The following is a 23,772-nucleotide window of genomic DNA, read 5'->3' on the forward strand; positions in this document are numbered from 1 at the left end:
GAGAGAGAGAGAGAGAGAGAGAGAGGTGTAGTCAACCAAAGCATGTGCTCACCTTGCCGTGCTAGATTTGGGGCTCCTGGTTGGGTGGATTTGTGGCGGCAGGTAGTCTAATGGTTAGAGCTAGGCTAGCTGGAATCCCTGGGCTGACAACGGTAAAAATCTGTCACTCTGCCCCTGAACAAGGCAGTTAACCCACTGTTCCCCGGTTAGGCCGTCATTGTAAATAGGAATTTGTTCTTAACTGACTTGCTTAATTAAATAAAGGTTTAAATAAATAAAACACTTTTTTTAAGGGTAACAGGTGTGAGTGGAGGGGTCAGTGAAAGGACCAGCATAGGAAAAGACTAAATGGAGAAAAAATACTTTTACATAATGGAGAAAAAATGGGAGGGATGGAGAAAGTGACTAAAACGAGGGAGAGTGACAGAGAAAGAGGGAGGGAGAGAACATTGAGAAAGCCAAACAAGTCTTTCCTGCCCTCTTTCTTTCATTCACTCACCCACTCCGTCCCAGCCGAGAGAGAGCTGGTGACTCCGAGACAGAGAGAGAGCTGGTGACTCCGAGACAGAGGAGAGAGAGAGAGAAAGCTGGTGACTCCAAGACAGAGAGAGAGAGAGCTGGTGACTCCGAGACAGAGAGAGAGAGAGAGCTGGTGACTCCGAGACAGAGAGAGAGCTGGTGACTCCGAGACAGAGAGAGAGAGAGAGAGAGAGAGCTGGTGACTCTGAGACAGAGAGAGAGCTCTGAGACAGAGAGAGGAGAGCTGGTGACTCTGAGACAGAGAGAAAGAGAGCTGGTGACTCCGAGACAGAGAGAGAGAGCTGGTGACTCCGAGACAGAGAGAGAGAGCTGGTGACTCCGAGACAGAGCACAACTACCAGGTGAGTTATGAATTTATTTAGTTAACTTTTATTCATCCCATCCCTTCTTCATTCTCTCTCCCTCTCCTTGCTCTTTTCATTTGTTCTTTCTCTCATCTTTCTGTTATCTTTCTATCTATTTATCTCCCTCCTATCATCTGTCATTTACCTCCATCTCTTCTGTCTTCTCTCTTCACTTCCCTTCTCTCCAGTCCTCTTCTCCTCCTGTCTTCTTCCATCTCTCCATCCCTCGCTGGGTCTCACTCCCCCCCACCTTTTCTTCTCTTCTTTTTGCTCCCCTCCTCTCTCCCACCTCTCTCCCTCTCCTCCTGCGTTCTCCTCTCCTCCTGCGTTCTCCTCCTCTCCTCCTCTTCCCACCTCTCTCCTCTCCTCCTGCGTTCTCCTCTCCTCCTCTCTCCCACCTCTCTCCTCAGTTCTCGTTCTTCTCCTCTCCTCCTCTCTCCCACCTCTCTCCTCTGTTCTCCTCTTCTCCTCTCCTCCTCTCTCCCCACCTCTCTCCTCTCCTCCTGCGTTCTCCTCTCCTCCTGCGTTCTCCTCTCCTCCTCTCTCCCCACCTCTCTCTCCTCCTGCGTTCTCCTCTCCTCCTCTCTCCAACCTCTCTCCTCCGTTCTCCTCTTCTCTCCTCTCCTCCTCTCTCTCACCTCTCTCCTCTGTTCTCCTCTCCTCCTCTCCTCCTCTCTCCCACCTCTCTCCTCTCTTCCTTCGTTCTCCTCTCTTCCTCCTCTCCCACCTCTCTCCTCCGTTCTCCTCTTCTCTTCTCCTCTCCTCCTCTCCTCCTCTCTCCCACCTCTCTCCTCTCTTCCTTCGTTCTCCTCTCTTCCTCTCTCCCACCTCTCTCCTCCGTTCTCCACTTCTCCTCTCCTCCTCTCTCCCACCTCTCTCCTCCATTCTCCACTTCTCCTCTCCTCCTCTCTCCCCCTCTTCTCTCTCCTCTCTACCTTCATGATTACAGCATTTAGATTCTCCAGTGTCGTGCTTCCCTTGTCTCGTCTTGTCTAGAACCAAATGTTACCCAACACTGTAACCTTCCACTAATTTGACTGTGGATGTGTCTCAATACTCTACAGTGGATTACTCCCTCCTCTTCTCCTTTCCTGTCTTTGTCTCCTTCCCTTCATCTGCACTGATGTAAACGTGATGTGAAAGCACCGGACAGATGAAAGTGCAGTCATCCATACTCTCACCTGTTCTGGATCTTCATATGAGTGCAGAGGAAGGCAAGGAGACGAGGAGAGGAAGCCAGTATTCAGAGCATTGAGATGCAGCTCATCTTACACATAGTAGCAGCCTGATACTCTGTTGTTTGTGTGTGTAGGCATTTTTAAAGCCCTGTTTATTTGCCTGCCTGGCTGTCTCAGTATAACTAGACATAGCGATGTTTGAGGGTTTGTGGACGGACCTCTGTGGCGCGGCCCGGGTAGCCGTGCTGATTTTAGCTTTGGTCGGTCGCTACTCTCTTCCCCTTTCTGGTTAACTCCCTAATGGCACCTTATTCCCTATATAGTGCACTATGGGCCCATAGGGCTCTGGTCAAAAGTAGTCCACTATGTAGGGAATAGGGTACCATTTGAGTGCCATAGGGCTCTGGTCTAAAGTAGTGCACTATGTAGGGAATAGGGTACCATTTGAGTGCCATAGGGCTCTGGTCTAAAGTAGTGCACTATGTAGGGAATAGGGTGCCATTTGAGTGCCATGGGGCTCTGGTCTAAAGTAGTGCACTATGTAGGGAATAGGGTACCATTTGAATGCCATAGGGCTCTGGTCTAAAGTAGTGTACTATGTAGGGAATAGGGTACTATTTGAATGCCATAGGGCTCTGGTCTAAAGTAGTGCACTATGTAGGGAATAGGGTGCCATTTGGAACGCAGCCAGAGACACTGAGTGCCTCTGTGCTTCTCTTATCAGTGTTATTTCCGCTGTGCTTCGGGGTCTGTTCTCTGGCTGTAAAGCCGTGGGATACATGGAGGTGTCTGACTAATGGTTTCCACAGTGGAATGTCTCCTTCTGATCTGAGGTTTCTACTGGGGGTTGGTGCACTAACAAACTATCATTTCAAAAGGCTTTTCATGTTGGTAGTTTACAATAGTGTTTATTGGTTTTATGTGATTTTCACAAGTTTTCTGAGAAACAATCTATTTTTTGTGCGTGATTTTATGTGATATGCTCTCTCTCTCTCCCTGTCCCTCTCTGTCTCTGCTCCCTCTCTGTTTGTCTCTCTCTATCTCCCTCTTTGTCTCTCTCTGTCTCTATCACTCTCTCTGTCGCTCTCTCTGTCTATCTCTCTCTATCTCCCTCTTTGTCTCTCTCTCTCTCTCTCTCTCTCTCTCTCTCTCTCTCTCTCTCTCTCTCTCCCTCTCTGTCTGTCTCTCTCTATCTCCCTCTTTGTCTCTCTCTGTCTCTATCACTCTCTCTATCGCTCTCTCTGTCTATCTCTCTCTATCTCCCTCTTTGTCTCTCTCTCTCTCTCCCTCTCTGTCTCTGTCTCCCTCTCTGTCTGTCTCTCTCTATCTCCCTCTTTGTCTCTCTTTGTCTCTATCACTCTCTCTGTCGCTCTCTCTGTCTATCTCTCTCAATCTCCCTCTTTGTCTCTCTCTGTCTCTCGTGATCTCTCCGTTCCAGACTGATTAAGGATGTTGGGCCTCCTCCTGTGTGTGAGTTCCTTCCTCCTCCCCCTCCTCTCCCCCTCCCTCGCCCAGGGATCAGGGCAGAGGGTGCGCCTGGCAGGTGGGAGGCGGGGCCCCAACGAGGGTCGAGTAGAGGTGTTCTATAACGGGGCGTGGGGGACGGTGTGTGATGACGAGGTGGATATTAACCTGGCCAACGTGGTGTGTCGAGAGCTGGGCTTCTCACGCAGTCTCACCTGGGCTCACAGCTCTAAGTTTGGGGAAGGACAAGGTACGGTAACACCTTACTTCCTTAATAATCCTCTTCGTTGCTGGAACTTAAGGCTTTCACAAGAGAGCGCCACTGTTGCCCGTCTTCTGCCTGTCTGGAGATTGTGTTTCGTGACGTCGGTTCAACCTTTACTTATGTGGGCTGGTCAACTGGGAGTTGTATCTTATTGATCGCTCTTGATTGGCTGCTAACGAGGAAGTGCGCCCCTTCTTGTCCCATTAGGTCTGATCTGGTTGGATAACGTGCACTGCATGGGGACGGAGCTCTCCCTGTCTGACTGTCACTCCAACGGCTGGGGGATAAATGACTGCACCCACTCTGAGGACCTGGGGGTCGTCTGTAGCACCGAGAGGAGGGTCGACTACTCCCCTAACCAGGTAGAGGGCTCCCCTACATCCCTGGCCGTCCCAGTGGCCTCGGCCCGACCACAGAGGATCCCCAACCTCTCCACACCGCCACGTCTATCCACAGTCCAAGACAGGGTGGCCCCTCCTCCCCCTGCTCACATCACATCCCCCGGGAGAAGGGGTCATGAGATCGCCCTCCACCGCAACACCCCCAGAGGTCAGGGTCAAAGTTCACGGCAACAGCGTCGGGGTCATGATATCCACTTGCGTCCCCGGAACGGCCAGAGTCAGGCGGGAGGGGAGGCCAGGACGAGACAGGAGAACCCGGCCGTGCCCCAGGGGCATCAGATCCCCCCCCGGCTGGGGAATGGTGCAGCCTACAGGCAGGCCCAGGATGTGGGGCGGACCGGACCACAGGCGGCCAGATGGGAGGCACAGATCCCCAGGCAGCCCAGTGGGAACCATGTTGAACCAGAGGCAGAAATCACCAACATGGACCTGGAGACAGACATCACAGACGGACAGGTGACGAAAAACACTTTCTCTCATTCTCTCTGTCTTGCTCTGCCTCTCTCTGGCTCCCCCTTTCTCTCTCTCACATTCACAAACACACACTCAACCCTCCCCCACACACACACACACACCCGCCCACACACACTCACCACCCCAACACTACTGCACTGTACCTATCCACGGTCGCCTCAAGTAGCCCCATGGTGACTCCCGGGGTACAGGAAGCTGATTGGTGGAGCCAGGAGCCCACAACCCGATAGGCACGCCGTAATTACAGACGGCCCTAAAACCAGGCCTTTTCCGGATCCAATTCATAATGGGCAGTATCCCTCAACCTCTAGTAGGTAAACAGACCCAACTCCCTAAACACAGGGCTGTTCGCAGAGCCTCCACAGAGGAAAGACCAGCCCATCTATCACCTACCCATCTGTTAGACCTCATAACATCTTATATACTGAAGTTCATGACCTTACCACTGGTTCGGAACGTAATACACACACACAGGTTATACACACATTATACACAGATATAGATACACACACACATACACACATACATATACACACATTATACACACATACTGTATACACACATATATATACACTACCCTTCAAAAGTTTGGGGTCACTTAGAAATGTCCTTGTTTTTTAAAGAAAAGCACATTTTTTGTCCATTAAAATAACATCAAATTGATCAGAAATACAGTGTAGACATTGTTAATGTTGTGAATGACTATTGTAGCTGGGTTTTAATGGAATATCTACAGAGGCGTACAGAGGCCCATTATCAGCAACCATCACTCTGTGTTCAAATGGCACATTGTGTTAGCTAATCCAAGTTTATCACTTTAAAGGCTAATTGATCATTAGAAAACCCTCTTGCAATTATGTTAGTGTAACCGATGTGAAATGGCTAGCTAGTTAGCGGGGTGCGCGCTAATAACGTTTCAATCGGTGACATCACTCGCTCTGAGACCTTGAAGTAGTTGTTCCGCTTGCTCTGTAAGGGCCGCGGCTTTTGTGGAGCGATGGGTAACGATGCTTTTTGGGAGGCCGTTGTTAATGTGTGCAGAGGCCCCTGGTTTAAGCCCAGGTAGGGGCGAGGAGAGGGACGGCAGCTATACTGTTACATTAGCACAGCTGAAAACCGTTGTCCTGATTAAAGAAGCAATAAAACGGGCCTTCTTTACACTAGCTGAATGTCTGGAGCATCAGCATTTGTGGGTTTGATTACAGGCTCAAAATGGCCAGAAACAAAGGCCTTTCTTCTGAAACTCGTCAGTCTATTCTTGTTCTAAGAAATGAAGGCTATTCCATGCGAGAAATTGACAAGAAACTGAAGATCTCGTACAACGCTGGGTACTACTCCCTTCACAGAACAGCGCAAACTGGCTCTAACCAGAATAGAAAAAGGAGTGGGAGGCCCTGGTGCACAACTGAGCAAGAGGACAAGTACATTAGACACGCCTCACAAGTCCTCAACTGGCAGCTTCATTAAATAGTACCCACAAAACACCAGTCTCAACATCAACAGTGAAGAGGCGACTCCGGGATGCTGGCCTTCTAGGCAGAGTTCCTCTGTCCAGTGTCTGTGTTCTTTTGTCCATTTTAATCTGTTCTTTTCATTGGCCAGTCTGAGATATGGCTTTTTCTTTGCAACTCTGCCTAGAAGGCCAGCTTCCCGGAGTCGCCTCTTCACTGTTGACGTTGAGACGGGTACCTTTAATGAAGCTATTGTAGCCGTTTTCAGCTACAATAGTAATTTACAACATTAACAATGTCTACACTGTATTTCTGATCAATTTTATTTTTAAAATTTTTATTTTACCTTTATTTTACTAGGCAAGTCAGTTAAGAACAAATTCTTATTTTCAATGATGGCCTGGGAACAGTGGGTTAACTGCCTGTTCAGGGACTGAACGACAGATTTGTACCTTGTCAGCTCGGGGATTTCGGTTACTAGTCCAACGCTCTAACCACTAGGCTACCCGTCTTTAACCACTAGGCTACCCGCCTCTAACCACTAGGCTACCCGCCTCTAACCACTAGGCTACCCGCCTCTAACCACTAGGCTACCCGCCTCTAACCACTAGGCTACCCGCCTCTAACCACTAGGCTACCCGCCTCTAACCACTAGGCTACCTGCCTCTAACCACTAGGCTACCCGCCTCTAACCACTAGGCTACCCGCCTCTAACCACTAGGCTACCTGTCTCTAACCACTAGGCTACCCGCCTCTAACCACTCGGCTACCCGCCTCTAACCACTAGGCTACCCGCCTCTAACCACTAGGCTACCCGCCTCTAACCACTAGGCTACCCGCCTCTAACCACTAGGCTACCCGCCTCTAACCACTAGGCTACCCGCCTCTAACCACTAGGCTACCTGCCTCTAACCACTAGGCTACCTGCCTCTAACCACTAGGCTACCCGCCTCTAACCACTAGGCTACCCGCCTCTAACCACTAGGCTACCCGCCTCTAACCACTAGGCTACCCGCCTCTAACCACTAGGCTACCTGCCTCTAACCACTAGGCTACCCGCCTCTAACCACTAGGCTACCCGCCTCTAACCACTAGGGTACCCGCCTCTAACCACTAGGCTACCTGTCTCTAACCACTAGGCTACCCGCCTCTAACCACTAGGCTACCCGCCTCTAACCACTAGGCTACCCGCCTCTAACCACTAGGCTACCCGCCTCTAACCACTAGGCTACCTGCCTCTAACCACTAGGCTACCCGCCTCTAACCACTAGGCTACCTGCCTCTAACCACTAGGCTACCTGCCTCTAACCACTAGGCTACCTGCCTCTAACCACTAGGCTACCCGCCTCTAACCACTAGGCTACCTGCCTCTAACCACTAGGCTACCCGCCTCTAACCACTAGGCTACCCGCCTCTAACCACTAGGCTACCCGCCTCTAACCACTAGGCTGCCCGCCTCTAACCACTAGGCTGCCCGCCTCTAACCACTAGGCTACCCGCCTCTAACCACTAGGCTACCTGCCTCTAACCACTAGGCTACCCGCCTCTAACCACTAGGCTACCCGCCACCCCATGTTATTTTAATGGGAAAAAATGTTTTATTAAAAAAACAAGGACATTTCTAAGTTTCTACCAGAAACTTTTGACACACACACACACACACACACACACACACACACCACACACACACACACGCACGCACGCACGCACGCACGCACGCACGCACGCACGCACACACACACACACACACACACACACACACACACACACACACACACACACACACACACACACACACACACACACACACACACACACACACACACACACACACACACACACACACACACACACACACACACACCACACACAACACACACACACACACACACACACACACACACACACACACACACACACACACACACACACAGCCTGTTTTCAGTGTGTTTGTTCCTTCATGTCCTTGTTGTGGAGAGACTGGGATGGCAACTAAAGTTGGATTCTGTTCTGTCCTCTCCCCCATTCCTCCCCATCCCTTCTCTCCTATCCTCCTCTCCCCTCCCCTCCCCCATTCCTCCCCATCTCCTATCCCCCCTCCCCCCTCCTCTCCCCTCCCCCAGACGGCCAGTAGGGTGAGGCTGGAGGAGGTACGTCTCCGGCCTGTTTTGACAGGCGTCCGCCCCGGCCTGTTGTCAGAGGGCGTTTTGGAAGTGAAGCATGCTGGGAGGTGGCGTCATGTGTGCGACCAGGGCTGGGACCTCAGCGGCAGCCGTGTGGTGTGTGGCATGCTGGGATACCCCTCCGCCGAGGCATACGACCACACCGTCTATAGGTAAGGGAGAGAGGGTGTGTTTGTGTCTGGAAAGGTGTGTCCTCATTTTGACATCCCCATTTTTCACATAAATGTGTGTGTGTGTGTGTGTGTGTACTTGTGTGTGCTTGGGGGGGGGGGGGGGGGGGTGCAGAGCCAGCATTACTACCACCATCCACACCAGCATTACTACCACCATCCACACCAGCATTACTACCACCATCTATACCAACAGTTACTACCACCATCTATACCAACAGTTACTACCACCATCTATACCAACAGTTACTACCACCATCTATACCAACAGTTACTACCACCATCTATACCAACAGTTACTACCACCATCTACACCAACAGTTACTCACCAGCATTACTACCACCATCTATACCAACAGTTACTACCACCATCTATACCAACAGTTACTACCACCATCTATACCAACAGTTACTACCAACATCTATACCAACAGTTACTATCACCATCTATACCAGCAGTTACTACCACCATCTATACCAACAGTTATTACCAACATCTATACCAACAGTTACTACCACCATCTATACCAACAGTTACTACCACCATCTATACCAGCAGTTACTACCACCATCTATACCAACAGTTACTACCACCATCTATACCAACAGTTACAACCACCATCTATACCAGCAGTTACTCACCAGCATTACAACCACCATCCACACAGCAGTTTTGATAGCCTTTAGCCGCACCCTCATACTACTCCTTCTCTGTTCCGCGGGTGATGTGGAGGTAAACCCAGGCCCTGCATGTCCCCAGGCACCCTCATTTGTTGACTTCTGTGTTCGAAAAAGCCTTGGTTTCATGCATGTCAACATCAGAAGCCTCCTCCCTAAGTTTGTCTTACTCACTGCTTTAGCACACTCTGCTAACCCTGATGTCCTTGCTGTGTCTGAATCCTGGCTCAGGAAGGCCACCAAAAATTCAGAGATTTCCATACCCAACTATAACATCTTCCGTCAAGATAGAACTGCCAAAGGGTTGCAGATTACTGCAGAGATAGCCTGCAAAGTAATGTCATACTTTCCAGGTCCATACCCAAACAGTTCGAACTACTAATTTTGAAAATTACTCTCTCCAGAAATAAGTCTCTCACGGTTGCCGCCTGCTACCGACCCCCCTCAGCTCCCAGCTGTGCCCTGGACACCATTTGTGAATTGATCGCCCCCCCATCTAGCTTCAGAGTTTGTTCTGTTAGGTGACCTAAACTGGGATATGCTTAACACCCCGCCAGTCCTACAATCTAAGCTAGATGCCCTCAATCTCACACAAATCATCAAGGAACCCACCAGGTACAACCCTAACTCTGTAAACAAGGGCACCCTTATAGACGTCATCCTGACCAACTGGCCCTCCAAATACACCTCCGCTGTCTTCAACCAGGATCTCAGCGATCACTGCCTCATTGCCTGTATCCGCTACGGAGCCGCAGTCAAACGACCACCCCTCATCACTGTCAAACGCTCCCTAAAACACTTCTGTGAGCAGGCCTTTCTAATCGACCTGGCCCGGGTATCCTGGAAGGACATTGACCTCATCCCGTCAGTTGAGGATGCCTGGTCATTCTTTAAAAGTAACTTCCTCACCATTTTAGATAAGCATGCTCCGTTCAAAAAATGCAGAACTAAGAACAGATACAGCCCTTGGTTCACCCCAGACCTGACTGCCCTCGACCAGCACAAAAACATCCTGTGGCGGACTGCAATAGCATCGAATAGTCCCCGTGATATGCAACTGTTCAGGGAAGTCCGGAACCAATACACGCAGTCAGTCAGGAAAGCTAAGGCCAGCTTCTTCAGGCAGAAGTTTGCATCCTGTAGCTCCAACTCCAAAAAGTTCTGGGACACTGTGAAGTCCATGGAGAACAAGAGCACCTCCTCCCAGCTGCCCACTGCACTGAGGCTAGGTAACACGGTCACCACTGATAAATCCATGATTATCGAAAACTTCAATAAGCATTTCTCAACGGCTGGCCATGCCTTCCGCCTGGCTACTTCAACCTCGGCCAACAGCTCCGCCCCCCCCGCAGCTCCTCGCCCAAGCCTCTCCAGGTTCTCCTTTACCCAAATCCAGATAGCAGATGTTCTGAAAGAGCTGCAAAACCTGGACCCGTACAAATCAGCTGGGCTTGACAATCTGGACCCTCTATTTCTGAAACTATCTGCCACCATTGTCGCAACCCCTATTACCAGCCTGTTCAACCTCTCTTTCATCTCGTCTGAGATCCCCAAGGATTGGAAAGCTGCCGCAGTCATCCCCCTCTTCAAAGGGGGAGACACCCTGGACCCAAACTGTTACAGACCTATATCCATCCTGCCCTGCCTATCTAAGGTCTTCGAAAGCCAAGTCAACAAACAGGTCACTGACCATCTCGAATCCCACCGAACCTTCTCCGCTGTGCAATCTGGTTTCCGAGCCGGTCATGGGTGCACCTCAGCCACACTCAAGGTACTAAACGACATCATAACCGCCATCGATAAAAGACAGTACTGTGCAGCCGTCTTCATCGACCTTGCCAAGGCTTTCGACTCTGTCAATCACCATATTCTTATCGGCAGACTCAGTAGCCTCGGTTTTTCGGATGACTGCCTTGCCTGGTTCACCAATTACTTTGCAGACAGAGTTCAGTGCGTCAAATCGGAGGGCATGCTGTCCGGTCCTCTGGCAGTCTCTATGGGGGTGCCACAGGGTTCAATTCTCGGGCCGACTCTTTTCTCTGTGTATATCAATGATGTTGCTCTTGCTGCGAGCGATTCCCTGATCCACCTCTACGCAGACGACACCATTCTATATACTTTCGGCCCGTCTTTGGACACTGTGCTATCTAACCTCCAAACAAGCTTCAATGCCATACAACACTCCTTCCGTGGCCTCCAACTGCTCTTAAACGCTAGTAAAACCAAATGCATGCTTTTCAACCGGTCGCTGCCTGCACCTGCATGCCCGACTAGCATCACCACCCTGGATGGTTCCGACCTAGAATATGTGGACGTCTATAAGTACCTAGGTGTCTGGCTAGACTGCAAACTCTCCTTCCAGACTCATATCAAACATCTCCAATCGAAAATCAAATCAAGAGTCGGCTTTCTATTCCGCAACAAAGCCTCCTTCACTCAAGCCGCCAAGCTTACCCTAGTAAAACTGACTATCCTACCGATCCTCGACTTCGGCGATGTCATCTATAAAATGGCTTCCAACACTCTACTCAGCAAACTGGATGCAGTCTATCACAGTGCCATCCGTTTTGTCACTAAAGCACCTTATACCACCCACCACTGCGACTTGTATGCTCTAGTCGGCTGGCCCTCGCTACATATTCGTCGCCAGACCCACTGGCTCCAGGTCATCTACAAGTCTATGCTAGGTAAAGCTCCGCCTTATCTCAGCTCACTGGTCACGATGGCAACACCCATCCGTAGCACGCGCTCCAGCAGGTGTATCTCACTGATCATCCCTAAAGCCAACACCTCATTTGGCCGCCTTTCGTTCCAGTACTCTGCTGCCTGTGACTGGAACGAATTGCAAAAATCGCTGAAGTTGGAGACTTTTATCTCCCTCACCAACTTCAAACATCAGCTATCTGAGCAGCTAACCGATCGCTGCAGCTGTACATAGTCTATTGGTAAATAGCCCACCCTTTTCACCTACCTCATCCCCATACTGTTTTTATTTATTTACTTTTCTGCTCTTCTGCACACCAATATCTCTACCTGTACATGACCATCTGATCTTTTATCACTCCAGTGTTAATCTGCAAAATTGTAATTATTTGCCTACCTCCTCATGCCTTTTGCACACATTGTATATAGACCCCCCCTTTGTTTTCTACTGTGTTATTGACTTGTTAATTGTTTACTCCATGTGTAACTCTTTGTTGTATGCTCACACTGCTATGCTTTATCTTGGCCAGGTCGCAGTTGCAAATGAGAACTTGTTCTCAACTAGCCTACCTGGTTAAATAAAGGTGTTCTCAACTAGCCTACCTGGTTAAATAAAGGTGTTCTCAACTAGCCTACCTGGTTAAATAAAGGTGAAATAAAAAAAAATAAAAAAAAGTTACTCACCAGCATTACAACCACCACCCACACAGCAGTTACTCACCAGCATTACAACCACCACCCACACAGCAGTTACTCACCAGCATTACAACCACCATCCACACAGCAGTTACTCACCAGCATTACAACCACCATCCACACAGCAGTTACTCACCAGCATTACAACCACCATCCACACAGCAGTTACTCACCAGCATTACAACCACCATCCACACAGCAGTTACTCACCAGCATTACAACCACCATCCACACAGCAGTTACTCACCAGCATTACAACCACCACCCACACAGCAGTTACTCACCAGCATTACAACCACTATCCACACAGCAGTTACTCACCAGCATTACAACCACCATCCACACAGCAGTTACTCACCAGCATTACAACCACCATCCACACAGCAGTTACTCACCAGCATTACTACCACCATCCACACAGAAGTTACTCACCAGCATTACTACCACCATCCACACAGCAGTTACTCACCAGCATTACTACCACCATCTATACCAACAGTTACTCACCAGCATTACAACCACCATCCACACAGCAGTTACTCACCAGCATTGGGCTAACCATGCCTGCATGTCTCGACTTTGCCTCATCATAGTAGGCTATGCACTTTTAAATAGTCTTAAAGAGCAGGGGTGTGTCCCAAATGACTAGCTATTGCCTTTTAGTGCACTACTTTTTATCAAAGCCCTGGTCAAACATAGTGCCCTAAATAGGGAATAGGGTGTGATTTGGGACGTAGCCTTAAAGAGTATGTTATTAATGTCAGAGGCTGGCTGTAGGAGGAGCATCATGTGTGTTTGGATGGAGACCAGGAACGTATCCTCTAATCTCATGTAATTATACACAACCGGTAGAAATAGCATACGACAGCACTTCCTATAAGTCTTACAAAAACTCTCTAGTTTTCTCTCTTTCTCTCTCTATCTCTCACCCCATCTATCTCTCACCCCGTCTATCTCTCACCCCATCTATCTCTCATTCTCTATCTGTTTCTGTTCCCTACTCTGTCTATCTCTCACCCCATCTATCTCTCACCCCGTCTATCTCTCACCCCATCTATCTCTCACCCCGTCTATCTCTCACCCCGTCTATCTCTCGCCCCATCTTTCTCTCACCCCGTCTATCTCTCACCCCGTCTATCTCTCACCCCATCCAGCTCTCACCCTGTCTATCTCTCACCCCGTCTATCTCTCACCCCGTCTATCTCTCGTTCTCTATCTGTTTCTCTCTCTCTCTGTCTATCTCTCACCCCGTCTATCTCTCACCCCGTCTATCTCTCACCCCGTCTATCTCTCGTTCTCTATCTGTTACTCTCTCTCTGTTCTCTCTCTACCTCTGGTTTCAGTATCTGTGTTTCAGTGGCTATACATGGTTTGGTTGGGAAAGGTTTGTGTCTTTCAGTGAGAAACGTTTATTGATACAATTATCTTCGTTTGTGTTTTTGTAGGCTACAGTAGTTCCATTATTTCCCCAAGTCTCCCACATGTCACTTCTACAGTCATATTCTAGAACACTTAGACCTGTAGAATCCATTACCAGGGCGATGGACGTCTCTGTGAATCTGGTCCATCTGTCCATCTGTCCATCTGTCTGTCCCCAGCTGTAAATAACCTTTATAAAGGCACAGACCGTTAAAGCCTACAGACACACAGACCACCTCTGTCTGTCCGTCCAGCCACAGGCTTTATTTACGGCCTGTGTGGAGGATGTCTCCTCTACCCTAAACTATCTTTACATCCCAGATAATTACAGCTAATGTCCAGGTTAGGCTGCTGAATAAACACACACACACACACACACATATCCTTTCACACACACATGCATAGAGACATGGAGAGGCAGAGAGATAGAGAGATGGAGAGGTGGAGGGCACACACACACACACACTGCTACATTTAAAAAAATCTGTTCCTCTTTACAGTCACTTCCTGATTGAGATCACAAACCATAGAGTTGGATAGGGGGAGCACTTGGCACACCATTATGGCAAAGACGCAAAGAGGTGCCCTCTCTCCAACTCTATGTCACTAAACCCACCGAGACCTCCACATTTTCCTCGTCTAGGAATCCCCTTTTTGGGGAGGATTTTCAGCTTTTTAACGGAGGTTTTTCTGCCCCAGTTGCCGAGGTGTGAGGCTGGAGAAAGGTTGTGAGAGGTTGTGAATGTTTCACCGCCAGAGAGTGAAAAAAAAGGTTGTTGTTGTTCTTTTTCTTCATGAGATGAAAACGTTGCCACGTTTGCTGTTCCCCTCTCAGAGGAAATAACAGTGATTTGATGCCAGCCTTTCGTCTCTCCAAATCTCTCAACAGTTTCTAAATCTGTTTCAAAGAGAACGTTAGGCCAATGTTGACACAGAGCTTAAAGGTGTTTATACACACATACACAACTCTAGAGGTTTTTAGACAAACATTTCACCTCAGTAGTCAGTTATTGGGCCCTGTGCTGGCCTCCCATTTTGTCAGCCAGTCATTTGGAAGAGCAGATGGCAGACAATATTATTATTTTTAAACCGGTGACCGGTGCTTCCTTCCACCTAAACCACAGAGCAGATGAATGATGGTGACTTAGCCTCCTTCCACCTAAACCACAGAGCAGATGAATGATGGGGACTTAGCCTCCTTCCACCTAAACCACAGAGTAGATGAATGATGGTGTCTTAGCCTCCTTCCACCTAAACCACAGAGCAGATGAATGATGGGGACTTAGCCTCCTTCCACCTAAACCACAGAGCAGATGAATGATGGTGTCTTAGCCTCCTTCCACCTAAACCACAGAGCAGATGAATGATGGTGTCTTAGCCTCCTTCCACCTAAACCACAGAGCAGATGAATGATAGAAGGACAAGCACAGCCATCTCTGCTCTGCCGTTTGATTCAGAGAGCCTAACTTCAGTATCTGTCAGGGATGGACAGCTGGGCTGTGTCCCAAATGGCATCATACTCCCTATATACTGCGCTACATTCTGACCAGAGGGCCCTGCATCATACTCCCTATATACTGCACTACATTCTGACCAGAGGGCCCTGCATCATACTCCCTATATACTGCGCTACATTCTGACCAGAGGGCCCTGCATCATACTCCCTATATACTGTGCCACATTCTGACCAGAGGGCCCTGTTCTAAAACAGTACACTACATAGGGAATATGGTGCCATTTGGGCTGATCCTGGTGTTCTGGGCGTTTAACTTGAGGTTGGTTTATGCGTCAGAGAATGACTGTCTCTTCTGTGGTGCCAAATGGTACTTTAGTCTGGTTTGGTCTTACTCTACTGGTTGGCCAAGTTCACTTTGGCCTCATCCGTTCCAGCCTTAGCCAAGTCTTCCCAACCCGGTCCAGTCTTAGCCAATTCTTCCCAACCTGGTCCAGGCTTAGGCAAGTCTTCCCAACCTGGTCCAGTCTTAGCCAAGTCTTCCCAACCCGGTCCAGTCTTAGCCAATTCTTCCCAACCTGGTCCAGTCTTAGCCAAGTCTTTCCAACCCGGTCCAGTCTTAGCCAAGTCTTCCCAACCCGGTCCAGTCTTAGCCAAGTTTTCCCAACCTGGTCCAGTCCTGGCCAAGTCTTCCCAACCCGGTCCTGCTGACCTGCTGTGTCAGCTATAACCCCACTGACTGACCTGGTGTCAGCTATAACCCCACTGACTGACCTTATGTGTCAGCTATAACCCCACTGACTGATCTGATGTCAGCTATAACCCCACTGACTGACCTGCTGTGTCAGCTATAACCCCACTGACTGACCTGCTGTCAGCTATAACCCCACGGACTGACCTGATGTGTCAGCTATAACCCCACTGACTGATCTGATGTCAGCTATAACCCCACTGACTGACCTGCTGTGTCAGCTATAACCCCACTGACTGACCTGCTGTCAGCTATAACCCCACGGACTGACCTGATGTGTCAGCTATAACCCCACTGACTGATCTGATGTCAGCTATAACCCCACTGACTGATCTGGTGTCAGCTATAACCTCACTGACTGATCTGGTGTCAGCTATAACCCCACTGACTGATCTGGTGTCAGCTATAACCCCACTGACTGATCTGATGTCAGCTATAACCCCACTGACTAACCTGCTGTCAGCTATAACCCCACTGACTGACCTGCTGTCAGCTATAACCCCACTGATTGACCTGCTGTGTCAGCTATAACCCCACTGACTGACCTGCTGTGTCAGCTATAACCCCACTGACTGACCTGCTGTCAGCTATAACCCCACGGACTGACCTGATGTGTCAGCTATAACCCCACTGACTGATCTGATGTCAGCTATAACCCCACTGACTGATCTGGTGTCAGCTATAACCTCACTGACTGATCTGGTGTCAGCTATAACCCCACTGACTGACCTGGTGTCAGCTATAACCCCACTGACTGACCTGGTGTCAGCTATAACCCCACTGACTGACCTGGTGTCAGCTATAACCCCACTGACTGACCTGCTGTGTGGAGCTGTTCCTAGACTCCGGTGGGCTGTTTCTTAGTGTGGTTTCTGTCTCTGATTCTGGTGGGCTGTTTCTTAGTGTGGTTTCTGTCTCTGATTCTGGTGGGCTGTTTCTTAGTGTGGTTTCTGTCTCTGATTCTGGTGGGCTGTTTCTCAGTGTGGTTTCTGTCTCTGATTCTGGTGGGATGTTTCTCAGTGTGGTTTCTGTCTCTGATTCTGGTGGGCTGTTTCTCAGTGTGGTTTCTGTCTCTGATTCTGGTGGGATGTTTCTTAGTGTGGTTTCTGTCTCTGATTCTGGTGGGCTGTTTCTTAGTGTGGTTTCTGTCTCTGATTCTGGTGGGATGTTTCTCAGCGTGGTTTCTGTCTCTGATTCTGGTGGGCTGTTTCTCAGTGTGGTTTCTCTCTCTGATTCTGGTGGGCTGTTTCTCAGTGTGCTTTCTGTCAGTGACCTACGATACTTGACTGATGTTGGGCATCTAAGAATCCCTCTGTCTGGTGGACAGGATCACCTCCTCTTGTGTTGTGGTTTTGGTCTAAATCAGTCCAATCCCAAACGCATCGCTCTTCATTGAGGCAGTGTCGGAGGTGTCTTTCAAAGGTCCTTCACGTCTGCAGTGTTTACTATGAACAGGACATCTGCAGTGTTTACCATGAACAGGACATCTGCAGTGTTTACCATGAACAGGACATCTGCAGTGTTTACTATGAACGAGACATCTGCAGTGTTTACTATGAACAAGACATCTGCAGTGTTTACTATGAACAGGACATCTGCAGCGTTTACCATGAACTTGATCTCCGCAAACAAATGTATCTTTCCAAGGAAAATGAAAACAACAGTTGATTGTTGGACTCGTTCAGACAGGTAGTATCTCCCCGCTCCTCTCCATTTTCTTCTGTTTGTGTTCCTCCTGCCAACGTCCCTGTGGTGTGAGCTATACCAGGACGTGTTTATCTGGGGCTGTTACACAAACCTAACCATTATTATAACTAGAATAATAATATAAACCATTTAGCAGACACTTTTATCCAAAGCCACTTAGAGGGAGTCAAACCCACAATCCTGGAAAGACTCCGGTCACTGGTGTTTGAAGTGGTCGACCTGAAACTAATTCCTCTCTTGGCTCAAATAGTGCCAGTGTGTGTTTCTCTCTCTCTCTCACTCTGATGGTCGCACAGCATACACATAAACAACCATGGGGGAGGGTGTGTGTGTGTGTGTGTGTGTGGGTGTGTGTGTGTGTGTGTGTGTGTGTGTGTGTGTGTGTGTGTGTGTAAGCGTTGCGTGTGTGTGTGTGTAAGCGTTGCGTGTGTGTGTGTGTGTGTGTAAGCGTTGCGTGTGTGTGTGGTGTGTGTGTGTGTGTGTGTGTGTGTGTGTGTGTGTGTGTGTGTGTGTGTGTGTGTGGTGTGTGTGTGTGTGTGTGTGTGTGTGTGTGTGTGTGTGTGTGTGTGTGTGTGTGTGTGTGTGTGTGTGTGTGTGTGTGTGTGTGTGTGGTGTGTGTGTGTGTGTGTGTGGTGTGTGTGTGTGTGTGTAAGCGTTGCGTGTGTGTGTGTGTGTGTAAGCGTTGCGTGTGTGTGTGTGTGTGTGTGTGTGTGTGTGTGTGTGTGTGTGTGTGTGTGCGTGTGTGTGTGTGCGTGTGTGTGTGTGTGTGTGTGTGTGTGTGTGTGTGTGTGTGTGTGTGTGTGCCTCCATCTGTCAGCCGTCATATTAAAGGATACTTCCTTCTGTGTCGTCTCAGAAGACGTCTGTTTAGTGAATAACAGTTTTTATGGAGTTCTCTCTCTACTTTCCCACTGTGCATCCTGTTATAGAACTCCTGGACTTGGAACCCTGAAGTTTCCAATGTGGTCTACAGGAACCTAAAGTCCCAAACGCCATCCAATTCCCTATATGGTGCACTACTTTCGACCGGGGTCCATCCTGGTCAAACGTAGTGCACTACATAGGGGATAAGGTGCCATTTGGGACTGTGCCACTGCACCAGTAAAGTAGGCCTGCACCGGTACTTTACTGACCAACAAATGAAGCCATGCATCCCTGTTCCTTTCCTCTGTCTGAGAGGGGTACTCCTCCTTTTGGTTATGAAACAGATTCACAACATGCGTCCCCAATGACACTATCCTCTATATCGTGCACTACTTGTGACTTTTTTTCCCAGATCCCACAGGCCTCTGGTCTAGTGCACTACATAAGGAATAGGGTGACATTTGAGATGTGTGCACAGTTTTGTAACATCTGACACGTGGACATGTGGGCAACGCAGGGCTTGTGTCTGTACTTTCTGTAAGCTTTGATGTAATATATTCTATGTGCATATTTATAGTTCTTTCTGTGGGTTTCCTAGACCAGACATGTACATTCAACAGGACTGAAATACCCATGAAGGAAGGATGGAAAAGAAGAAGAAGGAAAGGAAAAATGATGAGTGAGAGAAGAGAGGGGGGGGAGAGAGAGAGAGGGGACAGAGGGAGAGAGGGGGGGCAGAGGGAGAGAGAAAGAGTGGGGACAGAGGGAGAGAGAGAAATATACCCTGGGAGAAGGGGAGGGACAAAGAGAGAGACAAGAGAGAGAGAGAAAGAGAGAGAAAGAGAGAGAATGGGAAAGAAATGGATAGAGGGAGCAAGAGAGAGACAAGAGCGAGAGACAGAGAGAAAAAGAGAGAGAGAGAGAGAGAGAGAGAGAGAGAGAGTATGTGTGTGTTGACCTGGCTTTACAATAGGAACATTCAGATCCCTCACTAGGGCATTGTGGGTAACCACAGAAGCACTAGGTCTCCCCGGCCTGTTCTCTATGAGAACAGACGGTTTTATTTACATTTCAACTTAAACCTGACAGAGAGAGGGAGGGAGGGAGGGAGGGAGGGAGGGAGGGAGGAGGGAGGGAGGGAGGGAGGGAGGGAGGGAGGGAGGGAGGGAGGGAGGGAGGGAGGGAGGGAGGGAGGGAGGGAGGATGGGGGACACTAGGTCTAGGCACCCCTGATTGTAGAAACAGTAGAGGAGGGCTGGTAGAGGTATTAACCAGTATTCTGTCTATAGAGGGCTGGTAGAGGTATTAACCAGTATTCTGTCTATGGAGGTGGACTGGTAGAGGTATTAACCAGTATTCTGCCTATGGAGGTGGACTGGTAGAGGTATTAACCAGTATTCTGTCTATAGAGGGCTGGTAGAGGTATTAACCAGTATTCTGTCTATGGAGGTTGACTGGTAGAGGTATTAACCAGTATTCTGTCTGTAGAGGAGGACTGGTAGAGGTATTAACCAGTATTCTGTCTATAGAGGACTGGTAGAGGTATTAACCAGTATTCTGTCTGTAGAGGAGGACTGGTAGAGGTATTAACCAGTATTCTGTCTATGGAGGAGGACTGGTAGAGGTATTAACCAGTATTCTGTCTATGGAGGAGGACTGGTAGAGGTATTAACCAGTATTCTGTCTATGGAGGAGGGCTGGTAGAGGTATTAACCAGTATTCTGTCTACAGAGGAGGGCTGGTAGTAATACTCTTCTGTTTCTTTCAGGAAACTATGGGACGCCAAGTTGGCAGATCCCTCTACAAGGTACATATCTGCTTGTTTGTTTTTAATTTTTATTGTTTGTTCTCTGCCTGTCTTTCATTTGTCATGGTGGTGATGATTAATATTTCTCTCTCCCTTCTTCCCCTCCTCTCATCTCCCTTCCCCTCTCTCCCCTCCCCTTCTCTCTCCCTTCTTCCCCTCTCCTCCTCTCCTCCTCTCCTCTCCCTTCCCCTCCCTCCCCTCTCTCACCCCCCCTTCTCTCTCCCTTCTTCCCCTGTCCTCCTCTCCCCTCCTCTCCCCTCCTCTCCCTTCCCTCCCCCTCTCTCCCCTCCCCTTCTCTCTCTCTCCCTTCTTCCCCTCTCCTCCTCTCCTCTCCTCTCCCCTCCCCCTCTCCCCTCTCCCCTCCTCTTCCTTCCCTTCCCCTCCCCTTCTCTCTCCCTTCTTCCCCTCTCCTCCTCTCCCCTCCTCTCCTCTCCCTTCCCCTCTTCTCCTCTCCGCTCCCCTCCTCTCCTCTCCCTTCCCCTCACCTCACCCTCTCTCCCCTCCCCTTCTCTCTCCCCCCTCCCCCTCTTCCCTCCAGACTAGCAGGTCTGTCCAGTAAGAAGGGTTACTGGGTAGAGCAGGTCAAGTGTTTGGGTACAGAGCCTGTCCTCTCCCAGTGCCACTCCCAGCTCTCCCTCCCCAGGAACCAGGTCACCTGTCAGGGGGGCATGTACGCCGTGGTGCGCTGTGTACCTGGACACCAGTTCACACGCCTCTCCTCGGGGAGACCGCCCGCTCCCCCCGACGTCCAGGTAAGGAGGGAGAGAGGGAGGGAGGGTGGGCGCGAGAGAAGAGAGAAAGGGAGAGAAAGAGGAGAAGGAGAGAGGGGGACAGGGAGGAGAGGGGGGACAGGGAGGAGAGGGGGGGGCAGGGAAGAAAGGGGGACAGGGAGGAGAGGGGGGACAGGGAGGAGAGGGGGACAGGGAGGAGAGGGGGACAGGGAGGAGAGGGGGGACAGGGAGGAGAGGGGGGACAGGGAGGAGAGGGGGGACAGGGAGGAGAGGGGGGACAGGGAGGAGAGGGGGACAGGGAGGAGAGGGGGGACAGGGAGGAGAGGGGGGACAGGGATGAGAGGGGGACAGGGAGGAGAGGGGGGACAGGGAGGAGAGGGGGGACAGGGATGAGAGGGGGGACAGGGAAGGGAGAGGGAGGAAGGACAGGGAGGAGAGGGGGACAGGAGGGAGGGGGGACAGGAGGAGAGTGGGACAGGAGGTAAGGGGACAGGGAGAAGGAGGGGACAGGACGTTAAAGGAGACAAGGGAAGAGGAGGATAGGGACGTAAAGGAGGACAGGGAGGAGAGGGACAGGAGGAGAGGGCGAGAGGGAGGAGAGGGGCAGACAGGGAAGAGAGGGACGAGGGCAGGAGAGGATGAGGGGACAGGGAAGAAGGGACAGGGAGAGGGGGACAGGGAAGAGAGGGAACAGGGAGAGATGGGACAGAGGAAGGGACGGGAGGAGAGGGGGACAGGGAGGAGAGGGACGGGAGGAGAGGGACAGGACGGGTAAAGGAGGAACAGGAGGAGAGAGAGGGGGACAGGAGCGAGAGGGGAAGGGAGGAGAGGGGGGGCAGAGGAGAGGGGACAGGGAGGAGAGGGGGAAGGGAGGAGAGGGGACAGGGAGGAGAGGGGGACAGGGAGGAGAGGGTCTCTCACGTTTATTAGAATAATAAAGGACTCAGCGTTCAGGCTTTCCTCTGAATGAAAACCTCTCTCTCCTCTCTCTCTCTCCCCCCCTCTCTCTCCTCTCTCTCTCTCCCCCCCTCCTCTTTCCTCCTCTAGCAGGGGGTGCGTCTGAAAGCAGGCCCCAGGCTGGGGGAGGGCAGGGTGGAGGTGCTAAGAGAGGGGAAGTGGGGGACCGTGTCGGACCACCTGTGGGACCTGAAGGCAGCCAGCGTGGTATGCAGGGAGCTGGGGTTCGGATCGGCCAAGGAGGCCCTCAACAAGGCCCAGCTGGGACAGGGTAAGGGTTGTGACCTGCTCTGTCACACACACATGGTCACATGGTCACATGGCCACATGGTCACATGGTCACATGGTCACATGGTCACATGGTCACATGGTCACATGGTCAGGACAGGAAAGGACAGTGGATTATATAGGAGGCCCTCAACAAGGCCCAGCTGGGACAGGGTAAGGGTTGTAGGGGTGTCACACACACATGGTCACATGGTCACATGGCCACATGGTCCATGGTCACATGGTCACATGGTCAGGACAGGAAAGGACAGTGGATTATATAGGAGGCCCTCAACAAGGCCCAGCTGGGACAGGGTAAGGGTTGTAGGGGTGTCACATACACATGGTCACATGGTCACATGGTCACATGGTCACATGGCCACATGGTCACATGGTCACATGGTCAGGACAGGAAAGGACAGTGGATTATATAGGAGGCCCTCAACAAGGCCCAGCTGGGACAGGGTAAGGGTTGTAGGGGTGTCACACACACATGGTCACATGGTTCACATGGTCACATGGTCACATGGTCACATGTCAGGACAGGAAAGGACAGTGGATTATATATTTTCAAAGAGGAAAGTGTGAAAGCGTCAATATACAGCACATTCAGTGGGAATAGGACTTCCTGGTCTCTGTTCACTACAGTATACTGGTGCCTCTGATCAGGGCCTGATAGGGAAGAAGTGCAGTGCACTATGTAGGAAACAGGACCTAGGGTGCCATTTGGGACACCTTTTAGCATCGTCTTATCATTCTACCCAGAGAGCAGTTTCAGGTCACCGACTCTCCTTGAGACTAAACGCTGTCGATTTGCCAGACTTAACATCCGGTCCAACATGCTCCTGGGTAGAAGCTGCTGTTAACCACAAGATCTATGATCAGCCCCTCCCTGCTCCTGGGTAGAAGCTGCTGTTAACCACAGATCTATGATCAAGCCCCCCCTGCCCCAAATCCTGAACATCAGGGAGGTTGACCTTAGATTGCTTATACTAAACATCGTTTCCCTTAACACACACAACACACAACACACCCACATGGACGCACACACCACATATGGACGCACGCACGCACACGCCACACACACACACACCACACACGGACACACACACACACACATTTGCTAAGGCCCATATAAATCAGACTATTATTTAAACTGACCATATTAAACCCAGACAAATAAACTGACTGGAAGTATTATTTACAAAATGGCGTCTCCTAATTGGTTGAGATTATTGTAGTGGAACACTACCCATGACGGTTTAGCTA

At 50.2% G+C, this 23,772-nt stretch overlaps 1 protein-coding gene across 1 annotated transcript in view; it reads left to right on the top strand.

Annotated features, from left to right (window-relative positions):
- Positions 1–811: 811 nt before the first annotated feature.
- LOC109885682 (lysyl oxidase homolog 4-like) overlaps positions 812–23,772 on the top strand; it is a 46,163-nt gene continuing 23,202 nt past the window's right edge. The window contains 7 exon segments of the mRNA XM_031811595.1: positions 812–881; positions 3,501–3,776; positions 3,999–4,648; positions 8,241–8,452; positions 20,510–20,548; positions 21,087–21,300; positions 22,327–22,507. Of these exon segments, the coding sequence (XP_031667455.1) occupies positions 3,512–3,776; positions 3,999–4,648; positions 8,241–8,452; positions 20,510–20,548; positions 21,087–21,300; positions 22,327–22,507 (1,561 nt within the window). The 5' untranslated portion in view covers positions 812–881; positions 3,501–3,511.

The sequence above is a fragment of the Oncorhynchus kisutch genome, unplaced genomic scaffold (genome assembly GCF_002021735.2).
Source record: "Oncorhynchus kisutch isolate 150728-3 unplaced genomic scaffold, Okis_V2 Okis01b-Okis20b_hom, whole genome shotgun sequence".
NCBI lineage: Eukaryota > Metazoa > Chordata > Actinopteri > Salmoniformes > Salmonidae > Oncorhynchus > Oncorhynchus kisutch.